Raw genomic sequence first — 24619 nt, forward strand, 5'->3', positions numbered from 1 at the left:
TTTGCGATAACTTACATTGAATGTTGAATATACAACTCAAGCAGAAGAATGAAAGAATAACTAGTAATCTTTATTACAAGTATTTGTATTAAAAAATGTGAAAGTGTGAAAAAAAGTTATAAATATATACAATTTTTTTCATATTAGATATTTAAATAAAACATGCAATTAACAAGATTCTAATATCTCAAATATAACATTTTTATCTTGTATGTTTATACACTTTCTAAAAGTTGGAAAAAAAACCAGTTTACAAATGACGTTCAAATATTTATTCTTGGTTACACAAATGCACATTAAGCAGAGTGGAGACTAAAAAATACTGTACAGTCGAAAATCAAAAAAATATACTAATTAAGCTTTGTCGAATTGTTGCTGATACCATGCTGTTTTTTTTAATATATTGAAAGTATGGGTCTATGAGCTTTTTAAAAATTTGCAGCTTATTTAAAATTGTCATATTTTGTAATTTAAAAAATGTTGAAAACCCATTCCTCTTTAAGTTTTAACTTTTTGGGTGATCTCCCTTATATACCTAATTTGGAAAAAATAATTAAATCAAACAAAAAACATTTGTCAAAAGTCTCAATAGGATGAAACGCACATTTTTCTTCATAATGATAATAAATTTTTCAAATAAATTGCATTTTGAATTAAAATTTGCATATGTCATTTTAGACATTGATTGACCAAATGCTTTCTTCTATTTCACAATCCAAGATATCGGAAACACCTTATATTCGTTGAGGTATCACTCATAGAACGCCTTAAGGTGGTACCCAACACTTTAACTAAAATTAATTTGGCTCGTTTAATTTTCTTAAAATTTTGACAAAGTATTTACTTTGACCTTTTGACAAAAGTATAAAAATTTCAAAAAATTTGAACCAACCGTTTTATCAGAAAATTTAACTGGTTATATAGCAGTTTGACAAACACTTATTTTGATCATTGAGAAGCTTAATATCCCTTTAACAACACAAAGTAATCAAAACGTTTAGCTGATTTTACAGAGTTATCTCCCTGTAGTGTTAGGTACCACCTTAAATCAATGAGGTTCAAATTAAGTATTGATATTGGAAAATGCTAATTATAGAGGAATGTAATATATGGGTTTTATGAGTGCTTGTTATTTATATTATCCTCTTTTATGATACAAATACTCAATGGAATGCTCGTTATTTTTAGAAATAACCTTTAGTTCAACCTTGAAGAAAATGTGATCTAATTAATTGTTTCTCGACTGATTTTGAAGAGACAATTTGTACTTTGCTTTTATGGCAGTTGTTTCTTCTCAATAAGTTGAATAACCTAGTCGTAGAATCAGACATTAAGAAGATGACTGTTTAATAACTGACATAATTATACCAGTGGCAGATCAAGCCTTTTTTAAAAGAGGGGTTCTCAACCCAGGAGAAATGGGGTGGGGTGTGCGTTCAAACTATAAGTCCCCATTCAAGTGCACTGATCGTCCAACCCCAGAATCCTTCCTCTGGATCCGCCACTGTATACGTGTTTCAACACTGATCATTACACAAACAACACAAAAGTTTAAAACACATATTTTGATTTCGTTACTGGCCTATATTTGCTTTTGTTTCGATGTTAAAAAATCGAGATTAAAAAACGTACGCTATTTTACATTATGACTGTTTTACAAGTATTCCTACTATGTCTTCTATATGACGTTTCGTCCTCTAGATCTGTATAATTATTACATTCAAATTAATCATTCATTACTACGTAAAAACACAACTTGCAACATTAAAGTTGAATATGTACATGGAAGGTTTCCTGTATTCCTATTTGTTAAATTTGAAATATTACGAAAGTGTATGGTTAACCAAGAAAAGCAATTCTCTTTTGATTAATTTATTTAAATGACAGTAAATTGTTGTTTGTCGTTAAGAAGGTAAGGTTTACAATTATCAAGTTTGTCCCTCAAACAAAAATATGCTGTACTATACGAAATGATCATTAACAACCTGTACGATTTGTAGAAAAATCAATTACTTCTGACTGAAATAGTAATTTCAAAATATTAACAAACGTGTGGTGGTCTTAAATGGAACAATTTTCAAGATTATAATAAGAAGACCCTAAAAAATGTATCGTTAGAGCATGCTTCCAAATATTCGAAAATATATGGCTATTCGGTCGAGATATAATAGCTCAAATTTGTTTTTACACTGCATTTTTTAGTCATGAATTGTAACTTTTAATTCTTTATGTTTTTGTGTTTTGTTTTGACAAAATCTTACATGAAAACAATACAACATACAGTATATTAAACAAAGCTAACATATCGATAGTTCTTATACTGTTATTGCTCTTCTTTTAAATTCTAACTTCTCAGTCTTTCCTTTCTTGTTTTCTTTAGGTTTTTTAAGAAAAAAAAACTCTGATAAACTTCAAGGAAAAAACATACACATCATGTCAGGTCTATACTTGTGTACGCAAGACGCTCGAAACATTCAAAAGCGTTCGTTATATGTCATGTTGAAACATTGTCTTTCAAAATGTTGCATAACTTTACTATTATTAAATCGGGTATCTACAAATGTATAATTTTTTTTTTTATACTTAGATATCTTTAATTAATATATTATCCTTAAAATATGAAAAAAGTCAAATCACAAAAATACTGAACTCAGAGGAAAATCTAATCGGAAAGTCCATACTGTTAATTAAATACAATAACAAATGTATTCAGTGCAATTTGTGCAAATGTTACAAAAGCACAAAAATGGTCGATGTTTGTACGTCTAAACTTCCGGTTTACTGGTTCCACTACATATATTTCTCCTCTACGTGTAAAGTCTTCTACTCTAAGTAACCAGTCCAACTGTATTCGTTTTCCAACGGACATGAAAATTGGTTGTCGATATGGACAAAGATTGATCTTTGTAAACAATTTTAATGCTCGTTTATGGTCAACCCTCGTCGGAACTATAATCCTGACACTTTTGGAAGAATTCTGAAACGAGTAATATAATGTAATCATTGTTTAGGGTTTAAAAAAAATGATGCGTTTATATGCCAAAGAAGCGTAATTAATTTACCAACTCCTAAAACTGAACTAGTGAACTGAAATAAAGGAGATACTTATACTAGTATGTATTTCTATGAATTCCGTTATATTCGGAATTCTTATCCTATGTTATTTCTATGTTATGACAGATTTTAAGTCAGTTTGCAACAATTGTAATTATAAGTCGCTTGAATAAAAAAAAGATCTGGTATGATTGCCAATGAGACAACTGTCTACAAGGGACCAAAATGACACAGACATTAACAACTATAGGTCACTGTACAGCCTTCAACAATGAGCAAACCCATACCGCATAGTCAGCTATAAAAGGACCCGATATGACAATGTAAAACAATTTAAACGAGAAAACTAACGGCCTTATTTATATATAAAAAAAAAAAATAACGAAAAACAAATATGTATCACATGAACAAACAACAACCACTGAATTAAAGGCTCCTGACTTGGGACAGGCACATACATTAATAATGTGGCGGGGTTAAACATGTAAGCGGGATTAAAACCTGCCTCCCCCTAACCTGGTACAGTGGTATAACAGTAAAACATAAGAACGAACTATAAAAATCAGTTGAAAAAGGCTTAACTCATCAGATGGATTAGTTCTGTTTGAACTTCAATGTTCATATTTTCTCTGGCTCTATAAGGGGTGTAGTTCTGTATAAATAAGTCCGATACGTGTTTGTATTTTAGGTGTAATACACTAGTATGTCACATCCGGTTGCATACTGAAGTCAATGGTGGTATAACACCTTTAGCATCCATTAAAAAAATCCCGTTGTTCTCCATTTCCCGCCACTCATTTTCTATATTCTGTTAAACCCACCAGGAACCCCACCTACACCCCCTATTAACTTAACCCTAATAACCAGATATTGAAAATGAAAATCACTCTGCCTATAAATAATATCGAACCAATTGACAGAAAATTGATGGACTGGGTTCTAAGGTCATGAGACTTTTTCCAAGAAAAAGAACAAATTAATCTATAGTATGTGGAATGAGGGTGATTGCTCAAGATGGGTTATTATTTATTTGACAACTTACCATCCAATGTCTTAAGGTTATTCATATTTCATTTTTATATATTGGAATGTTAGAAGAGCAAGATTTTTCAATCAGTATTTTTTTTCAGAACGATAAACATATATGACAAACGGAATTAAACTGAATTAGTAGAAAAAAATCTTAGTTGCATAGTAAGAGATTTGAGAATAGTTAGTTCGGCATATCAAAAGATTTGTGGATCACTAGCTCGACTTGATATAAAAAAATACGAAATCACTTGATGCACTTCCGAGATTGACTTCTGAAAAAAAGAGTAAACAACAGATGTTTTAAGTTCGGCATAGCCGAGGATTCGAGGGTCATAAGTTCGGTATAGCAAAATATTCGAGGGTCATTAGTTCGGTTTAGCAAAGGATTCGAGGGTCATAAGTTCGGTATAGCAAAGGATTCGAGGGTCATAAGTTCGGTATAGCAAAGGATTCGAGGGTCATAAGTTCGGTATAGCAAAGGATTCGAGGGTCATAAGTTCGGTATAGCAAAGGATTCGAGGGTCATAAGTTCGGTATAGCAAAGGATTCGAGGGTCATTAGTTCGGTATAGCAATAAATTGTGGATCATTAGTTAGATTAAAAAATTTAAAAAAAATACAAAGTTACTTGGTTCACTTGATATTGACTTTAGAAGGAAGTAAACAGCCGTGCTCATTCCCTTAATCACAAGACGTAAATATTTAATGGGTAAATCTTTTAACTGTTCTATAGATAATTACAATATGTTGCTAACATCCTTAATTCCATCATCCTGGCTTTGATTTATTTCGGGAAAGCAGATGCTTTTTATACTGTAATATTGTAATTGTTTCTTAATCTCTGAAAAGACCCGGCGAATAATTGTCAATAATTGAAGGATCCCGTCGAATCATCTTCAATAATTGAAGGATCGATAGAAACCTGAAAGGAAGAAAAAGACCTTGGTTTTTCTCCGAACAAAACAAAATGTTTTCTTGTCTTCAATTCGAACCAATAATTCTACTTTTAAATTATAGGTTTGACACACACGATAAATGCAATACTTGTAACTGGTACAATGTTTGCAATTAATACGAACGTGTCTTACTTTTTTCCAATCGACACATATATACATGAATTCTTCAACGATAAATATTTTGATGTTGGCAAAAATCTTTTCCGGTCTTTGACGTCAAAAGTTTTCAAGACAAGACAAAGACAAAATATTGTATTTCCTCAGACACATTGTGACGATATACATTATTTTAAATCATCACATATTTTAATTTCAATGGCGGATATTATCAGAGGTCAATGGCCTGAAATTCAGTGGATGTAATTATGGTTTAAATTGTTTGCCTCACTTGTTTCAAGTTCATTGTTTTTTATTACTAGTAAACAATGTTGATGATTTTCTTGTTTGAATGGTTTTACATTTGACAATACCCGGGCAATACCGGGGCCTTGCATTCTGCTAACTATAAAAACAGTACGATAACTTGGAAGTTTAGTTTTCTGGTTGTCTTATTAGCAATCGTACTACATCTTAGTGTTTTTTTATCATAGTGCCGAGTTTATAAATGTTATCAAGTTCTTAAGCATGCTTTTTGTTTTAAATAAATTCTGTACTTCTTACATATGAGCTACTGTAAGTCGATGGTATTACAATACAACAGAGTACTAAGTGTTTACCTGCGTAGTTTATGAACTCTCCATCTTTTGTTTTAGCAAAGTGCAATATTTCCTCAACTTCCTCGTCAGACATTTTATCTCCTAAAGTCGTCATGCAACGCCGGAAGTCGCGAATCGATATCTTCCCAGTGCCGTCTTTGTCAAGGACTTTAAACGCTTCAATGATGTCACATTCTTCTTCTGATTTTGTATAAATCCCACCACGTTTCCGGACAAACTTTTCCACTTCCGCAAATGTCAGACGACCACTTGCTGAAACGAAACAATGTTACAATGAATTCGAACTACAGATTTTGTTCCAATTGAGAAAATGACAGAAATAGATTACGAAGGACATATATTCTCATTTGCATGTATTTATATAAAATATTATTATTTTTTAACAATATAACCAATATAGAGTGTTTTGGTCTGGCTTCGTACTACTTGTTTATTTATACGCATATATTGTCCTAGATAATTGTTGATGACACCCAGCACATGCGTCAATATTGATACTTATTGAATTATGACATTTTAACAAAGGCAATGCAAGGCCGAAATTAAAAAAAATGTAATCTGGAATTCGTTTTAAAAAAGTTTAGTTTTAAAGATACCTTTCAAATTGACTCCCTTTTGCATTTTATAACTTCTAAATATGATGCCCTGCTAAACATTAATAAAAAAAAACCATCTACTTCAAATAACAAATGCAAAAACCTGGGTGACATGAACTAAATCGCGTGTTGAAATACCATTGAAAGTTTATAATCTGATCAAAGGTATTGACAAATGTACAATATTCATGATAACTCGTTCTAAATGTAAGATGACACGAGTATTTACTGATTGTAATTGATTAAGGACATCATGTTTCTAGTGGAGTCGAGGTCATTTGACGGACGTTCGCTTATACATGTCTTTTTGATGTTATATTTAACAATGCCATCAAAGTGCGAGGTTTGGCATGCCACAAAACCAGGTTCAACCCACCATTTTTTTTCTTTAAAAATGTCCTGTACCAAGTCAGGAAAAGGGCCATTGTTATATCATAGTTCGTTTCTGTGTGTGTAACATTTTTACGTTGTGTTTCCGTTGTGTCGTTTGTTTTCTCCTATATTTGAGTGTACTATCAGACGTGTCACGGTACTTTTCTATCCCAAATTCATGTATTTGGTTTTGATGTTATATTGGTTATTCTCATCGGATTTTGTCTAATGCTTAGTCCGTTGCTGTGTGTGTTACATTTTAATGTTGTTTCGTTGTTCCCCTCTAATATTTAATGCGTTTCCCTCAGTTTTAGTTTGTTACCCCGATTTTGTTTTTTGTCCATAGATTTATGAGTTTTGAACAGCGGTATACTACTGTTTCCTTTATTTTGTTAGGGTTTATGGGTTACTTTCTTATATGCATACTAGGCTTTACTAGCATCAATGTTTGTTCACAAATATTGAAAATCATTACGGAGAATAGAACATCATTTCAGATAACTTTGACACAAAGATCGTAAATAAATATACCGTCCGTGCTGATGTGTAATCAAGTAAGATACATTCAATGGTTTATTTAGGCGCACTATATTCTTCCAGAGGGGAATGTAAACGAGAATTGCATTAATTTACTCTTATATGGATGATAATTACAGTTTATAAAAAAAAACACACATTTGTAAAATTTCACTGTCCTATCTTGTTGAGTTAAAATAATTTTTAAGTATAATGGTCTTTTAAAAATTTAAAACTATTTAGGGAGCAAAAAACATTTTCAACGTTGGATTTTTCGCGAAAAAAATGATGAAAGATCTAACTCGTAGTTGTATATAATTGAATTTTTAATCCAAATTTTATATTTTGCTAATTTAAGTAAAATTTTGGACCGAAGATGTGTGTCATTTACAAGTGAGAGGTTTAGCGTTATAAAACCAGGTTCAATCCACCATTTTTTACGTTTGAAAATGCCTGTACCATGTCAGGAATCTGACAGTTGTTGTCCATTCGTTTGATGTGTTTTGTCATTTGATTAGGGACTTTCCGTTTGAAGTTTTCTCGGAGTTCAGTATTTTTGTGATTTTACTTTTTGTTATAATTCTAGATCTGACGGAATACCTTCATTCTATATTGTGAGCACACGTCAAGAGCCTCACGCAGATTGTTACAAGTGCTTCAATACTTAAAGTATATAGTATATTTTGTTCTATAAGGCTTATCGAAATCTGATACTGAAAGTTAGATGACATCGTTACCAATTATATCGCTAGCATCATATAATTGAAACTTTCACTTGACCTAGCTTAGGTAAACATTAGAAACTGCATTGTTTAAACGCAAAATCAATAAACGCAGATAAACTACAAAAACTGCATTTTTAAGTTTTAGAATCAATAATTTGGTTATATACAGTTAATGGATTGTTGTATTAGTAACTGGTACCCTGTTCACAAAGGTATAAAGCTTTTGGGGATCTTTTCTACAACAAATCGCCAAAACATATTCTTACTGTGATTCATAGCCAGTACTTCAAAGGTACAGTAAACTTGACCTCATAGACACATATTAAGATCAGAAAATATTGTGACCCACAATGCACTTTACTGAGATATTGCAATATATTTAACATTGACATGATTATATAGTTAAAATCCATTGAGTACTGATTAGTTTTTCATAAAGACGTGCTTACTTTACTTTAACATATATTAAGTTAATTAAAACATCAATAGAGATATCAGATTCCAATTTACAAATACTAAGCGTAATATATAATTACAAACAAGTGCGTGCTGTACTCTTAGCTACTGGTTCCCGCGGTATTATTGTTCCAGGTTCGAGTGTCCTTAATTAGTATTGACAATTTTCTATACTACATCAGTTTTCGTGCCTAAATAGATTATCTTTAAACCTATAAGGAAGTTAGGAAATCTTTTTAAAAGTATGCAAACTAATAACGTTGATCTTTAATTGGATAATGAATTTTCAAAGGTATTTTTATGCGTCGTGTAGCAGTATGCTATATGTTGTCTATTTAAAGGTTCTATATACAAGAACTACGAATATGAAGCAGAAATTTTTGATACACAATGTTTTAATTTGTTATTAAAGAGAAGTGAAAGATACAAAAAGGACATTCAATCTCACAAGTCAAAATATACTGACATTGTCATTTCGGGGCCTTTTATAGAGTGACTGTGCGGTGTGGATTTTGCTCATTGTTGAAAGCCGTATGGTGACCTATAATTGTTAATGTCTATGTCATTTTGGACTCTTTTGGAGAATTGTCTCATTGGCAATCATACCACATCTTCTTTTTTATATTGACAACGCTATGGCTACATAAAGACAGAAGAAAATCAGACAAACAACAGTACATAAAACACAAAAACACAACATAGAAATCTTAAAACAAAGTATAACGAACCCAACTAAAAAAAAAGGGGGACGGGTTTATCGTAGGTGATCCGTAAAGGGTAAGTAGATCCTGCTCAACATGTACATGTTGCATCCGTTGGGTTAAAGGTATAACAGCAACTACATTTAAAAGTATTACAAAAAATGCTTTTTTTCTGGACGTGTTGTTTGCTTTTAACTAAACAAGACTGCATTTCCATTCGTAATCCAAATCGGAGTTTTGAAGAGTGCGTTCTTTTTAATCTTAATATCATTGATTATTAACTGTCACATTGCACAATAATTCAATTTTAAAATTAGCACGTCTTTTCATTGGATGAAAGGTTTTGTTTATCAGCTAATAGACACAATTTTGTCACGTCATCAACGTTTTTTTCATGATGAACTCCTTAAATGAAAGTAACTTGGGGAATATCGGTAAATGTTGGAGCGATTGAACGCAAAAAGTCTACTTCATCAGATGCAGAAATTACGCTCATCTTTCCAGTACTTGCAGGCATTTTTGTGTCCATTATTTTTTGTTTGAACTCAAGCTTACGTGAACTCTCACAAATACAGTTTTGGTACATTCGGAATATCAACAGTGTTTCTATAATGCGTATGATACGTAATTATTCTACAGTTTTCAATACATTCTACTTAGCATTTTTGACATGTTTCTATGACATTACGATGTAAATGACAGACCATTGTTATTATCTATTAAATATAAACACAACTTAAATTGTATATTTGACTTTGGGCAATTTAAAACTTATCATATGACATAGACACTTGTTTGCTTTTGAATTCTGGGCTTTATATATCTTTTCTGGGTTATTGTCCAAAACACAAGTACAATGTAGGTCAAAATCGACAATTTAATTCATTGACATTAGGGTACACCTGTCAATTCGAGAGTTCTAGAGAAAGCTAATTCGGTGCTGTAATAACGGTCCTGCTTATTTTCGGTCTTCCTGATTTTAGAATATCTAATCAAAGAATTCAAAGGTCGATTAACATCAATCGAGTTACTGAAAAGCACATCAATTCACGAATTTCTATGTGAGTGAATTAGTCGTTCTGTTGGTCACAGGTTGAATATTTTCCAATAACTGAATCCTTAGATTAGTTTTTATTTCTATGAAATGATATTAAAGAAAATTAAGAAGACATAAAGAAACTGTAACCTTTACATCGCCTTTTTTATAACTTTGCAAACGTTTTGAAAACTCGAATTGTGACTCAGTGTTGTTCAAAGTCCGGAAAGTGATCCCACATGATTTTAATTAAATTTTACTGGAACATCACGGTATTTTTTTGTTAAAATAATGACATTAGACATAAAACGTCAATGAGTTACTTATTGTTAATGAATTAGTCAACGTCAATGAATTAGCTAATGTCAATGAATGAGTTAACGTCAATGAATAAGCTAACGTCAATGAATGAGCTAACGTCAATGAATAAGCTAACGTCAATGAATGAGCTAACGTCAATGAATAAGCTAACGTCAATGAATGAGTTAACGTCAATGAATGAGTTAACGTCAATGAATGAGTTAACGTCAATGAATAAGCTAACGTCAATGAATGAGTTAACTTCAATGAATAAGCTAACGTCAATGAATGAGTTAACGTCAATGAATAAACTAACGTCGTCAATGAATAAGCTAACGTCAATGAATAAGTTAACTTCAATGAATGAGTTAACGTCAATGAATGAGTTAACGTCAATGAATAAGCTAGCGTCAATGAATAAGTTAACTTCAATGAATAAGTTAACGTCAATGAATGAGTTAACGTCAATGAATAAGCTAACGTCAATGAATAAGTTAACTTCAATGAATAAGTTAACGTCAATGAATAAGCTAACGTCAATGAATAAGCTAATGTCAATGAATAAGTTAACTTCAATGATCAACGTAAATTATTTTAAAACACTAATAAATATGACAATATCAATCATGATTCATTTTATTACAGAATTAGTGTATACTGGGCGATTTCCTGAAACGGTCCGGGGGACACTGATAAGATAATATACCTTGAAAGAAAAATATACATTGAAGTTAAGTAAATGATTTTCCTGACTGTTTCAAAGCTCGACTGTTAAATCTTATTAAATGTTATTGTGTAATATGTGTAGTAGTTAACGTTTATATGAATCAATTTGTATTAGCAGCCATAACTTTTTTCTATTTTGTCTTTATTTATATTTACCTGCGACGTCTAACTCTTGTCTCGCTTCTTCCAGATCTCTTTCCGACGGATTCCATCCAAGACAGCGTAGAAAAGAACCAAGGTCTCGTGCTGACATCTTCCCTTTCCTTGAAACGAACATGCCAAAAGCCTCCTTCAGATCTGACAAATATATTATACATGTTGCAGTTTTATACACTGATACAATTTGGAAGTTTCTATAAGGACATTATAAGACATCTAGAGAACTTCAAGTTTGGTACATGAGAAAAATTTGAAAAAAATAGAATCTAATCCCCAAGTATGTCCTCATTCGCAGCTTCTTACCAAAGAGGCCACTTATAAAAGCTTTATAGTAATACATGTTTGCGAGTAAAATATCAAATAAATTATCATTAAAGACCAACTCGAACCACCTGGCGTCAAAATTTAGACTTGTACAAAAAAGTGTATACATTATAAGTGATTGTAATGATACAACTTCTGCACATAGTCTGCATGATTTTAATAAAGTACGTGTATCTATTTTTATAGACCAGGTTAGGACTCAGGTTATCAGATTTTTGTAAATAACACATTTTAGAAGTTCCATTTACTATCTTATTTTTAACGAATTAATAAAATTGTAAAAAAGATAATCGTACTAACTAGCAATGCAAGCGGTAGGTATAACTAGAAAAAGAATGCAAAATCTTCTTTAGTTTTACTTAATCTTAAATCTTCATCATTGAGTTTGTGGTAAAGTGTATCGATATTATCGACATATAAAATATACATAAATCACACAATATACAAATTTACTTATTCTATACTCCTTAGGGTTTATTCTTGAATGTCGAGGAGTTCCAAATTGCTCCAAGAATAGACACTCATTTATCACTTTCTGTGATGAAACGTCTAATTTCTAGGAGTAAAACAGACATAAGTAAAGCGGATGAAACTCTATAATTTGATTTTCTATTGTAGCAAATGTACATAAAATTTGTCCAGGGAATTTTTATGTTAGATTAACGATTGAAACTATTCATTTATACCTATTGAAAAAACATCCTTTGAGAATTCTAATGCTATTGTAAAGATTTATATTCTATAATTTAATAAGAAGATTTTAAGTCACGTCTTTCGTGCAATGAATATTAAGTAATATTACAACTGACTACACAATTACAAATAAAGAGGAATACTATTAGACAATTGTGAGTAAGAAATTTAAGGAGTGATTGTCGGATGTAAGTAGTAGGAACAGTATATCAAATATGATACTGAATCTTTTTGTTTGATGACCACTAGCCTTCATAGTGGTCTGGATGGTATCTTTCATTTCGGAATTCTTTACTTTATTATGCCATTTTTATCTATCATTTATACTTTTTGCCCATTGTTCTTTATTTTTCACATTTAAGCATCTAATTATTATAATACTCTCTAAATTTTTTTGTGGGGTCAATTTTTTACTATTTTATAAAAAAAAAATCATTGCCTATCATTGTTTTGGGATCCTTTTCTCAAAAAAATGTGCCTATTATTTTTCTTTGCTGTAAACCTCCATCTACACCCTACTTCATTCTGCGTTACTGATTTTTGTGTATAGTTTTAACAAGGAGATATTTTTTTATGAGCAACAGCAGTCAGATCTAAAAATTAATTATCAGCAATAAAAGCTCGTATTATCGTGAGAGAGCGTTTGATTACTTATACAAATAATACGTCTGATTCGTGCACAACAATATTGAAGTTTGCTGTATGTATTGAAACCACAAATTAAACAAAACACGACCAAGAAATCGAAAGACTGAGCAGCACGAACTCATCAAAATCCAGGGGCGATGTCAGGAGCTTCGGAACTCATCAATATCCAGGGCCGATGTCAGGAGCTTCGGAACTCATCAATATCCAGGGGTGATGTCAGGAGCTTCGGAACTCATCAATATCTAGGGGTGATGTCAGGAGCTTCGGAACTCATCAATATCCAGGGGTGATGTCAGGAGCTTCGGAATTCATCAATATCCAGGGGTGATGTCAGGAGCTTCGGAACTCATCAATATCCAGGGGCGATGTCAGAAGCTTCGGAACTCATCAATATCCAGAGGTGATGTCAGGAGATTCGGAACTCATCAATATCCAGGGGTGATGTCAGGAGCTTCGGAACTCATCAATATCCAGGGGTGATGTTAGGAGCTTCGAAACTCATCAATATCCAGGGGTGATGTCAGGAGCTTCGGAACTCATCAATATCCAAGGGTGATGTCAGGAGCTTCGGAACTCATCAATATCCAGGGGTGATGTCAGGAGCTTCGGAACTCATCAATATCTAGGGGTGATGTCAGGAGCTTCGGAACTCATCAATATCCAGGGGTGATGTCAGGAGCTTCGGAACTCATCAATATCCAGGGGTGATGTCAGGAGCTTCGGAACTCATCAATATCCAGGGGCGATGTCAGGAGCTTCGGAACTCATCAATATCCAGGGGCGATGTCAGGAGCTTCGGAAGGGTTAACAGATCCTGCTCTACATGCAACACCCTTCGTGTTACTCATATAACATAGGACAACATACTTAGAAAAGTATGTTTAAGTTATAATCCATCGTGTGTGGGTTGCTTATTAAGATTAGGTAAATGTTATGCTAGTTTTATTGTAAACCCTTCATGTGGTCATTTGCCGATAGACGTACCTTGTTTCTGATCTTCATTCAGTTCTTCTATGTCATCAAGGCTCAGAGATCGTTTTGACTGCAAATAAAGATAAATATCTATGATTTTCCCAAAACTTCTTATCGCTATATTTATATTTTTACTAGATTTGTACTTATCAATGTCAAAAGAAAGACGACGGGGGAAAACTGCATCACGAGCTGCATATCGCCGCGATATAGCCTTTTTGTGCGCATGCGGCGTAAAGCAACAAACAATCAACGAGCTGCATACACATTCCATATGGTACTTAATTGTTTAGGCTGAAGCAGTGATGGAACGGGCTAGCAGTTTGGGGTGTCGTCTGAAGCGAAGTTGTCGTGTTATTATTCAAGGCGAAAATAAGTATTGTTGCTTCAATCTGACAAATTTGATGAGTTAAGTGGAACAATAGATTATTGTTAACAATTTCAAATATATGATGATATGTACTACATTTTTCAAATTTGTAAATAATTATAACTGATGTATCATATCTGGGAATTTTTCCTGGTTCCATGTATAACCTTTCAAACCTTAAGAAATTCCCAGATTTTGGAGTTTTTGTCTTAATTTTGTATAGTTTAAGAAGGATTGTTCAAAGTTTTTTTTATTATTATTATTTATCTTTAACTATGGTAGTGTTTGTCATCTTCAAGTTCTGAATTCTGTTGTACCCTTGGAGTATGTTTTTCTTCTCCAGACAAAATCACTAATTTATTCAAGGGCAAGACATATATGTAAAGGGCTAGAAATATCTGGGTAGTGAAATGTATTGTTTGATTTTTTCAGCTGTATACAGTTAGAGTTCGATGTGGTTCAAAAAGTCAAAACAACCTCTTGAAACCAGCCCGACTAAAGTTAAAATAAATTGGGACGAAGATGTTTTATTTTAAGTATAATAATTAGAGATAATGTTAGGCATTTATACATGTAGTTCAAATATCATAATTTAAAAATTTTAGAAGAAAAATTGTTAAAATTTTAACTTTACTTGACTTGTCCCATGAATGAACAGACGAACACGTAAGCAGTAAATATTGGTGCTGCCACTACGTCGACCAATTAGAATGAATAATCAGTTAAGTTAAATTGTTCATTACCATTCATATTGTGAAAGACGTGTCGATAAATAGTTTCACCATTAAATGTTTATTTAAAGACTTTGTCCCCAGAAAGAAATTATAGTGTTTACGACAGTCTCCCAATTACGACAATCCATTCGGGATTACGGCATTGATTAAAGTCGTAATATCCTTTGACAACTGACGGACAAGTTACAGAATGAAAATTGTAGAGTAATCACATAGACATTTTACACCTGGTCCTAGGCTATTTAAAGTGACAATTTACAACTTTAGAAGCAAATTAACTTAAGCTGACGTCATTACAGCACATTGGAAATAATTTGTTTTCAGTTTTCATATTGTATTATATCAGTCTCAGTCTAAGAATGGAACAATTAAGGCGACACATTTCTTTTATTATTCATAAAACATTTGTATATGAAGGTCCGAGAGTAATGAATGTATCTAAATGGGGAAAAAATGATAGATAAAAAATATTAATTAATATGTTTATTTTTTGCGATCGCCACCAAACAAACTTAGATAAAAAAAAAAAAAAAGAGCGAAAAACGAAAACCTTAAGTTGACTTTTAATATAAAATTACAGTTATTAGGTTCAATGAAACAGTTTGTCCAGTTCTATTACATGTCATTATGATACATTTCTATTATGAATTAGAAAATACGTTGAACCACAAACGTCAAAATTATTCAATCGCGTAGTGGAATGAACTATTTATGGATTCTTATAAATTCTCAATCTAATTAAAAACCGATCTCTCATCGCTCCTGTTTCTGATATGTCGCGTGGGAGATCTAACGAAACCGACTTTGAGGTCACATGTGAGTGAACTAAAAGTCATGAATTTATAAAGATATGCAAATGAGTTGACGACCTATTAATAAGCCAATCAAAAAAGTTTATGAATTATTTTGACTGACGATTTCGTCGTAAATAAAATGAGTTACATCCCTTTGCCTTACGTTAAACTTCCAAGATCGTGGAAGACTCAATTTCATTGGTCGAAAAAGACACACCTACGAGGTCACTCACATGTGACCTCAAAGCGGGTTTCGTTAGATCTCCCACGCGACATATCAGAAACAGGAGCGATGAGAGATCGGTTTTTAATTAGATTGATAAATTCTGTATAACTTTTGGACTATTTCAAATCTCGGTCTATTTCTGAAATTAATTCTTACATACCTTTTGATTTTTTAACCCTGTATGCTAACATTGCCCATGTGAAATTTTAAAATTGTTTGTATGTAATTAAACGGCAATAATATGTGACGTATAAAATTTTCTGACGTCAGACACGCGAATCAATGAATGTGTTTGTAGATAAATGTTTTTGTGTTCTGTTAAATTGTTCCTTTTAAAATTGTTACACGATGATGACTGCTGTATCCATATTTTCACTATTTTATTTATTATGTCTGTTTAGTTCATGCTTCATTGTAAATATAACGGATTTTGATGAGACTGCCATCAAAGTTAGATAGTTAGCGCTTTAAAACCAGGTTTAATCCACCATTTTCTACATTTGAAAATGCCCTTACCAAGTCAGGAGTATGACAGTTCTTGTCTATTCGTTTTTGATGTGTTTTGTCATTTTGATTTGCCATGTGATTATGAACTTTCCTGTTGGATTTTCCTCTGAGTTCAGTATTTTTGTGATTTTACTTTTTTCCATATATAAGTTATTCATTTCTGTACCTTCGGAGCGTCATTAAAATTATAATGTTCTGTTTTTTTTTTAAAAAGATCAATATTTGTCTCGAGTATAATTTGCATAAAATTAACAGGTTAAATTTGTAAAAAATGCATGATATCTGAATAAATTTTCTAACGTACTTTACAGTTGTTTGAATTCAAATCACAAACGGCAATGTATATATAGCTGATTCAGGAAGCAAAACTTAGAACATAATAAAGTATAAATGTATATGTACTGATACAGACACTGCAGATGGATTGATTGATTGTTGGATGCTTAACGTCCATTGGCAAATATTTCATGCATATTCAGGACTACACTGCAGACGGAAACTTTGGCCGTAATATAGTCATGACCAAAGCACAAACTGGTGAAGAATGCTGATTCGAGTGGTAAAAGTCAGAAATAAAATACTACATACGTATTGATGAAGACACTGCAAATGAAAACTTTGACCATAATTCAATAAATGATCATTCACAAACTGCAATGTAGAATGCTGATTCAATTGTCCCAAGTCAGGAGACTATGGCCTTTATTAGTCTTGCATGCTGTTTTTTTTTATTAATTTTAATTCATTTATTAGTTTTGGAGTTAGTATTGAGTTCATTTTCACTAAACTAAGACACATTTTTATTAAGGGGCAAGCTGAGGCACACCTACTGGTGTGGGATTTTCTCTGTCGCTGCGTTGAAGAACTATTGGTAGCCTTCGGCTGTGTTCTATTCTTTGGTCGGGTTGTTGTTTCTTTGACATATTCCCCATTTCCATTTTCAATTTTACTTGAAACTAAATGCTTGAAAATGTCAACAACCTGTGTTATTTCATACACATTGTACTTTACTAGATTTGATCATATTGACTTGCTAATCTTTCCTTTCAAAGGATAATAACATCTTTATCCACCAATCACTGTGTTCTCAAAAACTAAATTCGAGCCGTGACTTTGCATTTTCAAAGAACATTAAATAAGTAGAACTAAATGACGGATTTGATGACGCCGGAAATTTAATTATTTACACTGTTCTAAGCTGATCAATGACTTTCAAGGATGAAGCCTTTTTTTGTTCCACTTCAATGCAGACAGAACTAATTCCATTCAATGTTATTCGTGATACATCCTTCGTATTAAAGATCTTTTGGCATAACATTTTGATTAAATCTATATATTGTGTTTATAAAATTATATACAGTGACAATTCTTATCCTTTATCATTTTCAATTACAAAAAAGTGTGTAATATAAGTAAGCTTTGCTATACAGCAAAATACAATCTAATACTGTGTGTTGTTTTTGAAAAAAAAAAAATAGTTACTATTTAGCTACAGGAAGATGTGATATGAGTGCCAATGAGACAACCCTATCCAAATAACAATTTATAAAAGTAAACCAGTATAGGTCTTTCTTATATGTAACAGTGTCTACAATAATCTAAATGGAAGCTTCAATGAATTCAAATAAATCATTCTATATATAAAAAGAAGAAGATGTGGTATGATTGCAAATGAAACAACTCTCAACAAGAGACCAAAGTGACACACAAATTAACAACTGTAGGTCATCGAACGGCCTTCAACAATGAGCAAAGCCCCTACCACATAGTCAGCTATAAAAGGCCCCGAAATGTCAGATAATGTAAAACAATTAAAACGTGAAAACTAACGGCCTTATTTATGTATTAATATGTCTGAGTCATTATTCTATAAAAGGATGGTTAAGCAATTTGATCTAGCTTTCAGTTACTTTTGTTATACAGTGAAACCCGTTTAAACAGAACCTTTTCGGGACTTAAGATTTTGTTCGGTTTTGACCGATGTTCGGTTTTCTCAGGTTCACAACGCATATAATTTGATATGACGGTGCTTACGAACATGTTTGGTTTATACAGGTTTTCGGTTTAGTCAGGTTTCACTGTACGTACATGTATTATGTGTATCTGATATTGACTCTTTCTGTCATTCATAGAGAGAATTTGATGTTGATGATGTAACTGTGGCAGTGCTTTGTTAATTATTTGATATCATGTTTAGTCTGGGGTAAGTGATGTGTCTCAGAGCATGACAACCATTTATATTAACTTATATCTATTATTATTCAAAGCGCACGTATGTTGAACTCTAAATGTGTGTTTTTGGGTGCGGATACAGAATTTTGATAAAAGGGGGATGCGGCCTAGAAAGCCACGTTTTGAAGTGATACCTATAAAAAGTCTCTCCTATCCTCTTCATGCCATTCGGCATTTAAGGGAGAAAAGTCTGTCATGTAATTATCATATATGAAGGTCATTAGAGTGCGGGAACCTGAAACACCCTACACAAATGCTCCTCTTGTTTTGGATTTATTGTTGAGTAATTATCAGTGAATTCGACGGATTATTATTTTTAAAACATCTTCTAAATAGAAAAAGCAATTTGCATACAATTTAACTGTTCCATATTTTCGAAATGTATTTGTTCCTCGAAACGCGTGTTAAGAAAAGCAAAGAGAAGGAGGCTTCAATATAATTTAAAAGAATGTAATAGATAAAAGAAGATATGGCATGAGTGCCAATGAGTCAACTCTCCATCCAAGTCACAATGTGTAAAAGTGAAATAGGTGCATCTTATTGTCAGTTCGTTATTAAGAAATGAATGATGCTTATACTAATGCTAAGACACGATCACGACGAACGAAAATAACCCATCAGGCCCCTCTTGTATTTCTCAGTGTTTTGTGCTAAATGAACATTTTTTTTTTTAATTTTTGCTTATGGTAATGTGTGTAAACTAATTAATTCATTTGCGTATAAATAAATAAAAGTAAACCATTATTTTCTTACAATACAAATGCAAAATCATCTATACAGCTCGTTATCAGATTTGCTTAGTAATTGTTTTCTTTTCAAATGGAAATAGAAATTTAATTTTTAATATGAATAAAATAACTTCGTTCTGGTCCAGAGCCAATATGAACAACTAGAATTCTGTGTTAACACTCCTTGTATGAATATCCATATAGTTTCAGAAATAATTAATAACCATAATTGATTTTCAAATCGTACCTTTTACAATAATCGTGACTGTACTTCATTTTTTCATCAATGAATAATAAATACGTATAAGAATTAGGTCACTCATTTCCTTTTCATCAATGAATACGCATTTTGACTTTGGTATAAGGCCAATATCAACGATTAAAGAAAAACAAACGATTAAAAGCACACTTGAACATGTAATTCTGACCAATGTTCAAATAGCCATTCTTATTAATTGGAATACTAGAAATTGTCGACAATACCCATCGTTTAAACGGATTTTTCTTAATTTTTCTGTTCTTTGAACCCCATTTTGATAATATAAGAAAATTTATATCTTTAGATTTATTTTTTTATTGAGCTTGAAAAACAACTCCATTATCGGGTACGAATCACTATAATCGGTTCATTACAGGTCTTTTCTCATTAATGGCACCATGGTAACTAGATTTGAGGTATCGATAAGTTTGTTTGGTATAAAACCCAAATACCTGAAATTGTAATTAAATGTAATACTATACGAAGTTTAAAATCGGATGAGAATGTACGTACTGAATACTTAGAGAGCTACCATTTGATTTTTAGATGGGAGAGCAAGGATGAAATTTGAAATAGACAAAACAGGAGTTTTGAGTAAAAAAAAAGACAGGATGACAGTTTATGTAACAAAAAGTCAGGATAAACTAATAGAAACAAGCAGGACAAAATAGAGTTCAAAATAAAAAGGCAGGACAAAGATTACAGCTAAAAAAAAAGAACAAAATTTTCATCTTAGCCCATTAAAATAAAATGGCAGCTCCCTAAATCATAACTAGGAGCAACCTCTCATCTTGATACCTTACATATGGAACACGTGACGGAACAGTATTTACAATAAAGCACGAGACAACTATAAAACGTTACCTTGACAACTTGATGCTGTACACTGCACGGGGCTGATGCACGTCTTGGTAATCGCATGTGCTTCATCTTTAAATGGACGGCTTTCCAAAGTACACCAGGCTTTATGTGTGTATCTATTTTTATTGTTTCTTTAGTCACATGGAACGAACTTGAAATCTTCTCACAAAAGATCGACAGAAAATAAATATGTTATGTCACTTTTTACCAACAGATGGTGGCTTTTTGTTTCATTGTATATAACTTTTAACGAGGATAGCAATAGTCCTCCTTCATCATATCTTGGTAAAGTATTTGTCCGAAGTTTGAACTTGTGAAATATTAGATAATCAAAAGTATGAGACGGGATAATAATATAACTGTACTTGAACTATTAATGACACTTCTGGAACGTTGTTCTGTCTAAGACATTTTTATTCCTTTTCATCAAATTGTCATCCGCTCTTCAATATGGAGGAGATAAAGCTATATATTTTGCAACCTAAAAGACATTTACTGTACGAAAGCCACGTCTTTAATGTTGCAAAGCTGAATGAATCCTACAATAAAACAGTTATTGTCCGACAAAGTAAATTAAGTCACCAGCTTTAATAACTCCTTTAAAGCTTGTATCAAGATTTTTTATCCAATGAAAATTAATATCTTGATTTTATCAAGAATTTCATATAAGAATACCATTGTTCCATAATTTGTTTTTAAATTGATACATTTTACTATATTACATATCGACTTGACTCTGATTGGTCAGATGCGTTTGTAAACTTGACAGTATACGGAAGTTTAAAATCTGCTGTTCCAATCCGTAATTTTTCCGGATTGTTTCCGTAATTGTTTTCCTGTTGAGTTTAAATGTTGTGAATGATGAAGCAGATGATAGAATTAGTTTTTACATACAAACAGAAATCGATTATATCACATGACAGCACAAGCAATGCAATATTCCAATACCTTATAAGAAAATAAACAGCTATACTGCTATAGCAAGATAGAGACATTTAGTGGTGATTAGCTATACTACAAAAGGATGCTTTATAACTAGTTTCTTAATTGATATATAACATTCGTTAGTCAAACACGAAAACGCACGACGATAAAACATTTGATGACATTGTAGAGGGTCTGGATGGGATCCTTCATTTCTGTATTCTTCATTTCTGAGACATTTTTCTTTTTATGTCCCATTTATGGGCATTATGTTTTTCTGCCTGTGCGTCCGTTCGTCCGTCTGTCCCGCTTCAGGTTAAAGTTTTGGTTAAAGTTTTTGGTCGAGGTAGTTTTTGATGAAGTTGAAGTCTAATCAACTTTAAACTAAGTATACATGTTCCTTATGATATGATCTTTCTAACTTTAATGCCAAATTAGAGATTTTACCCCAATTTCACGGTCCTCTGAATATAGAAAATGATAGTGCGAGGGGGGCATCCGTGCACTTTATCTTTTAGATCTTTTATATTTTTGCCCATTATTCTCTGTTCTTTACATTTAAGCACCCTAGTATTCTCTATTGTTTAAATTTCTTTTACTATTTATTTTTTTTTTATTGGGACATTTATTCCGCACATTTTGTCCATTATTCCGTATTCCGTCATCCCATCTATAACCTCATTGAACTAAAATAGAGGGAAACAAATCAACAATATAAGGAAAACAACGGAATACTAGAAACACTTTCCTGCTACAAAAATAAACACAAACATACACATTAGACTCTTTTTTGATTTCCGTTCTTTGGCCTATAATGGTTAACTTTTACAAATGGAGAGTTGTCTCATTAGTACTTGTACCACATCTTCTTATATCCATATAAAACGGACAAATTGAGAACAGCTGCCATATTCCTTGCAGGACATTTTATGAAAAAATGGTGGATTGAACCTGGTTTTATGGCTAGCCAATCCTCCCGCTTATATAGTACAACATACCATACACAGTAGTTACTGTCACACGTTTGTATGGTGTCTTACTTTTGATCTGTTACTATTTAAAAAGAACCGACTCCAGATGAGATGGTTGCTAAAATATCCTCATCAAAAGTGACTAAATATATATAAAAAAACTTACATTTTAATACTTCTATTAAGATAATGATAGTATAGGGAAGTGGGGCGGAGTAAACAAGTAACTGGTACGCTTCGTCGCCTTAAATGCAGACCCATGTCGTCTCGCTTTGCCTTTCGGTATTAATTGTATTCAGAAAAAGGTTGGTGAATAATTGGAGCTTATATTTGTGTAAAATCCAAGCAGAATAAGAACAATTATCCGTGCATGGAAAATATTTTAAGCCTCGACATCGACAGCTGTCGGTTGTCTTGTGTTCTCGTGTTCACCTCGAGTGCAGAAGGTCGTGAGTTCGAAACCTATTCCACTCAAACGGAGGACTTTAAAACTGGTATTTCATACCACATCTTTTTATATATATATATTTGCCGAATCTCCACTATGCAGGCGGCATTACGGAAACAGACAAACTAAAATTAAGACATTCTAACCGGAATGGTGACATCCCATTAGTCCGACAACCATTATTCCGACAGCCCACTATTCCGACAGCCCATTACTCCGACATCCCACTATTCCGACAACCCATTACTCCGACAGCCCATTACTCCGACAGCCCATTATTCCGACAGCTCATTATTCCGATGTTTTTGTACAATAAAGTTGTTTTTTTTTTTAGTTAGTTGAAGAATGTATTGATATAGCCTTCCAAGTGGGTTTATACGAACATTTAGATTGTTTTAGCATGATTTTTGAAAGGCCATTTTCTGTTTGACAGTGTGTATTTTCACATCCGTACCGCCAATTGGTCCAGACATTATTGTAGTGTTTTTCAACAAATATTTTAACATTTCAATTTTATTGAAAAACGAGCAGAAATGCATATCGTGTTTTTTTTACCTCTTGAAAGATAAATGTCTGGTTTTAGGAAAGGTATAACTCTAATGGATTGTATTTCTTTTTCTGATCAAATTTTGGAAACTTTTGTGACATTTTCACTCTCCTTTTTGCAATATTTTGTATTGAATAACTGCAGATTCCTGACATGGTTACACCAACAAGAGATTTAATTTCATCATTATTTCTATTGGAAATTTTCAAAGTTTGTTCTTATGTTGTACTGATACACCACTTTCCCAGGTTATGGGGAGGGCGGGCGCCTCCAACATGTTTAACTCCGCCACATTCTGTTTGTGCCTGTGCTAAGACAGTGGTTGTCGTTTGTTGCAGTGTTTTTCTTTTAATCTTTTTGTACGTGAGGTTTACCGTTGGTTTTCTCGTTTGAATTGTTTTACATTTGTCATTTCGGGGCCTCTTATAGCTGACTATGCGGAATGGACTTTGTTTATTGTTGAAGACCGTGCGGTGACCTATAGTTGTTAATGTCTATGCCGTTTTGGTCTCTTGTAGAGAGTTGTCTCAATGACAAATGCCAATCATACCACAACTTCTTTTTTCATATGTTCACAAATGTAGCGTCAGTACAATATTAGAATAGCCCGTTGGAATAAATTAACTATTTTTCTGTTTCATAATCTAAAGTTAAAATAAAAATAACGTCAAGGCATTTATTGAATTAAAAAAAGTTAGTAGTAGTATAAAATGAGAGTAAAAGTATCCTAAATATCGTCAATTCGATTGAGGATAATGAGGATTGAATTTCCCTCTAATCTTCTTAATCAGGCTTTCTCTAATCTTCTTAATCTAGCTTAAGACTATTAGAGTGCTTTAAGTGGTACCTAAGCTGGATTAAGAAGATTAGAGGGAATCCCCTAGTTTTTGGTGGGGTTCGTGTTGTTTATTCTTTAGTTTTCTATGTTGTGTCATGTGTACTATTGTTTGTCTGTTTGTCTTTTCCACTTTTAGCCATGGCGTTGTCAGTTTATTTCTGATTTATGAGTTTGACTGTCCCTCTGGTATCTTTCGTCT

The 24619-nt window shown here is 32.5% G+C and overlaps 1 protein-coding gene across 1 annotated transcript; it reads right to left on the reverse strand.

Moving 5' to 3' along the window:
• Nucleotides 1-63: 63 nt before the first annotated feature.
• On the reverse strand, nt 64-21442 carry LOC143054642 (uncharacterized). The gene is made up of 5 exons (XM_076227658.1): nt 20696-21442; nt 13994-14051; nt 11342-11482; nt 5758-6009; nt 64-2977 (listed from the first exon to the last, which is right to left on the reverse strand). Exons 1-5 carry the CDS (start codon nt 20759-20761, stop codon nt 2934-2936), a joined length of 561 nt encoding a protein of 186 aa, XP_076083773.1. The 5' UTR covers nt 20762-21442; the 3' UTR covers nt 64-2933.
• Nucleotides 21443-24619: the final 3177 nt, after the last annotated feature.

The sequence above is a fragment of the Mytilus galloprovincialis genome, chromosome 12 (assembly GCF_965363235.1).
Source record: "Mytilus galloprovincialis chromosome 12, xbMytGall1.hap1.1, whole genome shotgun sequence".
Taxonomy (NCBI): domain Eukaryota; kingdom Metazoa; phylum Mollusca; class Bivalvia; order Mytilida; family Mytilidae; genus Mytilus; species Mytilus galloprovincialis.